We start from the raw sequence: 7,298 nt of genomic DNA on the forward strand, positions 1-7,298 counted from the left end.
AAGTGCAGAAATAATCATCAGCAGTGGCGCACCCCAGTTTAAAACACCCTTTTTCCTCCACGGACAACTCGGGAGGGAACCACAGACTCACACTCACCATGAAGACCATCAGGCTGCTTCTTGTCATCCTAGCATCAGTGCAAGGCTTCACTCCAGGTAGGGGAAGCTTTTTCATTCTAATTTCTTCTTGTCGCACTTATTTGTCATATTACTGTTTCTGCAAAGTCTTTGCAGTAGTTGTCGCTTTGATACGCATCAGAGAGGCTCGCACTTTGAACGATCAAAGACTTGTTTCTTTCCATCCCGCCTCAGATAAGCTGTTTGTGTGTATTTTCCTTCAATTGTTCGCTGCTTGGATTCAGACAAACCTAATCAGACCTGCAACCTGTGGCAGAAGCACACAAATAAGAAATCTCAAGGGACATAGCGACAATGGCTTAACACGAAGTATCTCTTGAGGGTTTTGTTTACCTTCCAAGAACTGATCTAAGAGAGCCTCTATCTGCTCAGTGCTGCCTGATAGGCGATACAGCAGCAGATAAACGGTGGGAGCCAAAGTGCCCACGCTCTCAAGGGGGCCACATTATCATTGTTCCGGGACCAAAAATGTGCTTTGAGCTGTAAACATCTGGCGGAAACACTCTTTACCCTGTTGCTCTTCAGAGACAAGAAAGGGGAAAAATAGTTGCGGCAAAGAAAGATGCATTTGGACTTAATTAATTATGTGGTGTTTAGAGGAGGATCTTTTTTAGGTTAGAACATGACAAAACACCTCACGAGGGATGCTTGTGGCATCGTCAATTGTGAGGGCAGGAAGAAAGAGTTCAAAAGTCTGAGGATAGCAATAGCCTACAGGACAGGATGCTGCTTCCGTCTGCAGAGGATGTCCACTGTCTTGACGCTGGGGTGTGACACACCTTAAATCCATGCCCAAATAGCAATTACACAAAAGTGTAACCATACGCTTAGAATAGAGTGTAGTGTTGTAGGGAAAGGTTTGTGGAGTACAACATTTGAAGAGTTATGGTTGAAAAAAGAAAATGTTGCCTAATTTTTTTTTTTGCATCATGCATCTTATCCACCCAAAGTTGCTTATAATTTATAAACAAGTAATAATAATGCATTAATACATAATAGTACAGCATACATGTTCAACGTGGCGCCCTGTGTGGTAACTTGCTTTGACAGTAAACTTTGATACAATGTGGCCTCAAAACTTGCAGCAAGGTGAACGCAAGTTTCTAAATGCTCAAAAGTGGTCTCTGCAATCACAGCAGGCAGGCAGTGTAGGCAGTGGCTTGGAAAAACGCCTTCTCTGACAGCTAGCCAGGACCAGCTAGCGGCCTGTGCCGCCACACACCATCGCCCGCCACTTTAGAGTGTGATGGAGCAGATGGAAACTGTAGCGCTTGCTTGTAGTAATGGTGCGATACAAGTCATTCTTATTTTCGATCCGATACAGAGTAAAATTTAGGCTGGTGTCAGTGATACCGATCTGATACCGATACTTTGTGCCTGCCTGGTAATATTGAAAAAAAGTAGTTGCTGCTCTTGGGGAATCATCTTCAAATTATATAAAATCACAGGGTGAAGCAAATGATGGTGATAGCCTACAATAAAAGGATAAATGAACTTGCTGTTTTATATTACTGAGTGACTCATTGTAATTTCTGGTAATTTTCTGAAAAACGCAACACAGTATGTTGTTGCGTTTGCGGCAGAAGAAAAAATAGTTCCCACAAAAAGAGTTTCATTTAGACCACGGGTGTCAAAGTCAAGGATCCGGCCCGCGGGCCTTGACTTTTGATTATCTATGGCCGCCGGGATGATATTTGATTAGTATTAGAACCAGCCCGCAGGCCACAGCCGCCTGCTGCTGTTTTGCACGCACCAATACTCCATCAGTGTTGGCCCTAGGATTTTTCAAAATGGGGTTCCCGGGACCCCGTCAAGTCATAAAAATGGGGTCCCACTTTTTTGTAACCATTTTGAAAACAAATGATAAATGTATGCATTATCCTGTTATATCTCACATTCTATATTGTGTTTTGGAAAAAGGTTGTGATAAACGTTACTTAATTCATTAAAAAAAAGAGTACAAAAGAAAACACATTTTTATGCATATGTACATTTATTCAGTTATAAACATTCATTCACTTTCATAAACTTTACCGCTGTCTGAATTTTTTTCTCTATTTTAATTGTAATATTTTCAGAATGTGTTTGTTCTATTTTTGGCCAAAGTAAGACAAAGAAAACAATCTGAAGTTGTCTTTATTTTTTTTAGTTTTAATGCCATGATTTGCACAGATTTTTCTCCATGCGGCCCCTGAGCTAAAATGAGTTTGACACCCCTGATTTAGACAATATCAGAATGATTTAGTTACTTTACACGGTGTTCCTGTTATTTATATACATTATCTCAAATCAATAAAGTATCAATATTTGGATTTGAGAATTGATATTAGAGCCTAAAGATCTGGTATCGGCAGTATTGATATTTCAGGATCGATCCACACATCCCTACTCAGGGACGTGCACATGATTATAGAGGGGCAGGGGCTCAAAGTCAGAAAAGGGCAGTACATTTTTTTTTGGTCCTTTACACAATATGGAAATTAATGTAAAATTAAATTTGCTAATAGGAAGCTAACTACTTAGCTGTGTGTCCTTTGTAGGTAAAAGTGATTGCCATTTCTTTTGTGTCAACAAATTATTGTCATAATGAGTTAATTCACATTATCATAGGCTTGGAAGACATGAAAAGCAACAAAACACTGGTTTATTATTAGGCTATTTATTGTTAAAGATAAGCACTTTAATATTGAACATTGAACAGTGCAACATGAACTTTGAAAAAAAATACAAAAATAAATGCCCAAATGGAAAAAACTTAAATGTGAAAATCTGTCCTTCTTCCCTTAACTTGATGAAAACACCATCAAGTTGTAACTTATGGTCTTTCTCACTTAATGCTCAGACTAAACAACTGAAACGCAATACAGGGCCAAAAATATGGACCAGGGTGTTGCTTCTACACTCTCCTCCTCCTCTCTCTCAGGTGTTGCTTCTAAGGTCTCTGCCTCTCTCTCAGGTGTGACACTTTCTGAGGTCTGTGGTCTTTCTTGAATTCTGGTGTTAGTACTTGGTTTTAGCCATGCATTAAGAGGTCTGCTACCCTTAGCTGCTTCCTGGCGCTCCTTCTCCTTCCTTTTCTGTATCCTTTCTTTTTTTGGCATTGTGCTGCAGGCATAATCAACATGAATCAAGTTTAAATACAGATGGTAATATTCCTAACAGATAACCAACATCTTATATCCCCAGAATGCTGAAATTATTATTATTATTATTATTAATAATAATAATAATTATTATTATTATCATTATTATCATTATTATTATTATGATTTTGTTAACCCACACAGTAATAGCAAAGTCACAATAAACTTTATATATAAACCTCTACTGTGAGAGAAATGTGATCCGCTGTAAACACAGTGCATTTTATTTTGAAAATTAACCCGGTGTTTTATTTTGTATTTTGTACACTACTTCCTGTGCCGCACGATCCGCTCTGCTCTGTGCGGAATTGATGTGCCGTGCTCAATTGATGCGCCGTGCTCCGACGTCCGGCAAAAACAGAAGCTGACACACTGAATAATAGAATCATTTTTTCTGAAATATTACCCATATTAGATGCTGAATAAGTGGACGGCGACTAGACCATAACTCACAGGTTCAAGTTGCTCCACTATCACGTCTCCTCAGGGGCGCAGTTGGCTCTCTCTCCTCTCACTTACTCACTCACTCGCCCTCTCTCTCTCTCTCTCTCTCTCTCTCTCTCTCTCTCTCTGGCGGAAGGGCAGGCTCAAACAACCCGGCCTTACAAGAAAACGTGGAGTTTTTCTACCGCTGTTTTTTTGTTTAGTTTTTTTTTACATCCCTGACAGGAATTTATTAATGTTGTTTAAAGAAAAGAAAAAAAAACCCCACACACACACAGGCAGAGGGCACTTTTTAAGACGAGGCAAAAAAGGGCAGGGGCTCAAGCACCCATAGGGCCCTATGTGTGCACGTGCCTGTCCCTACTAGCCTGACAACCAGGCTCAACGCTTGACTGCGCCTCCGATGCCATCATTTCTATCAACCATCTTTCATTATCTTTCATAAATAAATACATTTTGCAATTTAAAAGGTGTTAAGTGTATGAGTCTATGAGACATATTTAGGGATGAAGGCTGGTTTATGCTTCAATAAATTTGGCTTGTTAGCTTCAAGACTTAGCTTCACGGGAGGGTTTCAAATCTAACCGTCTCTGTTATTGCAAATGTTGATCCAAAAACAGAGGAGAACAATACCATTAAGCTAGCAGGAGGCTTTGGAGTGGCACTTCAATGCAGCATCATGATCCAGGCCTTACTCGACGTTTTTCTCAATTACTTTTATTTGTTATTCGTGAGTGGTCGCTGGTCACAGAACCGAACCCCAGCAAATAACAGGCAGTTACTGTATTGACAGCTCTGCAAAGTCAGGTGGTGCTGCGTCAGCTTGTGCAACACCAAATGTGCTTACACCCAAGCTGTACGTGACTGTTGTTTGCTTCAAAGTGTCAGCAGATGAAACAAGCGACAAGCAGGAAGGAGCGACAACAAGCCACCACAGTGAGTCTGTCAGATGTTGCACATATTTGTTTCAATGCCACAATCCAGTGAGAGTTGAAGAATGCCATCGTATTAATTTAACAAGAGTTTCTATCATTATTTGCATGACATCACACTAATCCAGTGGTCGGCAACCCAAAATGTTGAAAGAGCCATATTGGGCCAAAAATACAAAATTAAAATATGTCTGGAGCTGAAAAAATTAAAAGCCTTATTTAAGTGTTATAATGAAGACAACACATTTGTATATAAGTGTGTATATTAGGTCAGTGGCCTTGTGGTTAGAGTGTCTGCCCTGAGATCGGTAGGTCGTGAGTTCAAACCCTGGCCGAGTCATACCAAAGACTATAAAAATGGGACCCATTACTTCCCTGCTTGACACGAAGCATCAAGGGTTGGAATTGGAGGTTAAATCACCAAAGTGATTCCCGAGCACGGCCACCGCTGCTGCTCGTTGCTCCACTCGAGGGGATGGGTCAAATGCAGAGGGTAATTTCACCACACCTAGTGTGTGTGACTATCAGTGGTACTTTAACTTTAACTTTCTATATTAGCCTACTATCAAAGGCTGACAAAAATCTTCGTTGACAGAAATTTCGTATTTAAATTTTTATTCTACACATTTTTGCAACATTGGAAATCATTAGTAAAACGGAGGCTTCTCACAGGATGAGATAACTTCTGGAGTTTACTGACTCAGAATGGCCAAAGGTTTAGATGTGTGTGTCCAAGTTTAAGGAAACGGCAGGCTGTCTTCTTCTAATGGATTTATTGCAATCTTTGCAAGCTGGGTAACGTTTGCTATGGTCTGGAACAACATGGCACACAAACAACTATCAGAAATGCAGCCAATATTACAGAGGACATAAGTAAAGGAAATTAAATGAGCTCAAATATACCTACAAACGAGGCATAATGATGCAATATGTACATACAGCTAGCCTAAATAGCATGTTAGGATCGATTAGCTTGCAGTCATGGATCGACCAAATATGCCTGATTAGCACTCCAGCAAATCAATAAAATCTACAAAGCTCACCCTTGTGCATTCACGCACAGCATAAAACGTTTGGTGGACAAAATTAGACAAAGGAGTGGCATAAAACACATCTTTCTGTGGCAGCATCGGAGAAAGTTGTACATGTAAACAAACTACGATGAGTTCAAGGATCGCTAAAAAATTAGTAGGACAAAACGGTGCTTGCCAAATACTCTCATCAGTGAAGGATGTATAACATAAACAGTGGGATTTCTAACAATTAGGAAGGTTTGTGTCATGTTTGTTCTCCTACAGAAAATATATTATCCATCCATCCATTTTCTACCGCTTGTCCCAATATATTAAAACAAAAAAATGTTTCTTCATCTTTTTCCATTTTGACACATCTCTGAAAAAGGTCCAGGGAGACACTAGGGCGGCGCTAAAGAGCCGCACGGGTTGCTGACCCCTGCACTAATCCAACAAAATATTTTAAAAAAACATCTATTGTATGCGAGAAATACTCTCACTCTACTTTTATGCAAATTCCTGATTGTACCTAACCAAGTGTGCATTGACTGTTGTTAGACTGGGTAGGGATGCTCCAAAGAGACCATGATGGCTTGTTACTGACTTGCAGCGCCTGTAGCACCTGCAGCACCAGGATTACAACTTGCAACAGCACAACCGGCACCTGCAGCACCGGGACCTGCAACAACAAAACCTGCAACAGCAGCACCAGGACCTGCAGCACCGGGACCTGCAACAACAAAACCTGCAACAGCAGCACCAGGACCTGCAGCACCGGGACCTGCAACAACAAAACCTGCAACAGCAGCACCGGGACCTGCAGCACCGGGACCTGCAACAACAAAACCTGCAACCGCAGCACCAGGACCTGCAGCACCGGGACCTGCAACCACAAAACCTAGAGCATCAGAAGCTACACCAGAACTTGGAACGCCGCATTCTGCTGCACCACCACCAACAACAGCAGCAGCACCAGCAGTGACAGGACGAGCTACACATCCTCCACAAGCTAAAAACAGTGAGTGTGTTAAGACTGAATATATTATTTGTACTGCTGCCATCCTTTTTGACAAGCGAACAGCTCCCTCAGCAAAAACGGAGGTGCCACTCCCGGCGACGGAGAAGACACGCCCACCAAACCCCCAAAAAGACTCCAACATGACTCATGGTAACACAGGCAAAATGATTGGAACGTTTGGTTCTTCCCGACTTGGGGGTAAATGTTGTGAAATGTCACTGTTGTCAGGGCTAAACGACACCACGGTTCCTACGCAGCGCGGCAAAGGTACGTTACAAACTTTTTCGTGAAAGAATGCACGTAAGTCATTGAATGTAACGTTTGCAGGGACCAGCCTGACAACAGAGAAGAGCCACGGTAAGTCAACGTTGTCACGATTCCCCGTCACGAGTCGTCGACCTGCCGCTAATCTCACTATTTTTGAAAGGTCCTCAGCAGGGCAGCAAGGAGCCCGCCAAAGCAGGTAACACTCTCGGCTTCACTTAACTGGGTGCTCCATGGAGGAGACATGACGTTTGGTTCTTTTCAGCGACTGACAAAAGGCTTTGGTGGATTTTGCTGCCTATCCTGTTGGTTGGCGCCGCCGCTGTCATCGTCCTCAAGTTCAAAT

General features: G+C 41.8%; 1 protein-coding gene across 4 annotated transcripts in view; it reads left to right on the forward strand.

The window, feature by feature from the left end:
• Positions 1-2: 2 nt before the first annotated feature.
• LOC133662235 (uncharacterized) overlaps positions 3-7,298 on the forward strand; it is a 13,779-nt gene continuing 6,483 nt past the window's right edge. Inside the window, exons 1-8 of one of the 4 annotated variants that reach the window (XM_062066051.1) lie at positions 3-156; positions 4,608-4,661; positions 6,281-6,688; positions 6,752-6,838; positions 6,917-6,955; positions 7,016-7,045; positions 7,116-7,151; positions 7,218-7,298. The exon at positions 7,218-7,298 is cut by the window's right edge and continues 24 nt beyond it. In XM_062066051.1, coding sequence (XP_061922035.1) covers positions 99-156; positions 4,608-4,661; positions 6,281-6,688; positions 6,752-6,838; positions 6,917-6,955; positions 7,016-7,045; positions 7,116-7,151; positions 7,218-7,298 — 793 coding nt within the window. In that variant the 5' untranslated portion in view covers positions 3-98. The remainder of the gene's footprint in view (positions 157-4,607; positions 4,662-6,280; positions 6,689-6,751; positions 6,839-6,916; positions 6,956-7,015; positions 7,046-7,115; positions 7,152-7,217) is intronic. The other 3 variants (XM_062066052.1, XM_062066053.1, XM_062066054.1) reach the window with 3 other exon arrangements.

The sequence above is a fragment of the Entelurus aequoreus genome, linkage group LG12 (genome assembly GCF_033978785.1).
Source record: "Entelurus aequoreus isolate RoL-2023_Sb linkage group LG12, RoL_Eaeq_v1.1, whole genome shotgun sequence".
In the NCBI taxonomy this organism is placed as follows: Eukaryota; Metazoa; Chordata; class Actinopteri; order Syngnathiformes; family Syngnathidae; genus Entelurus; species Entelurus aequoreus.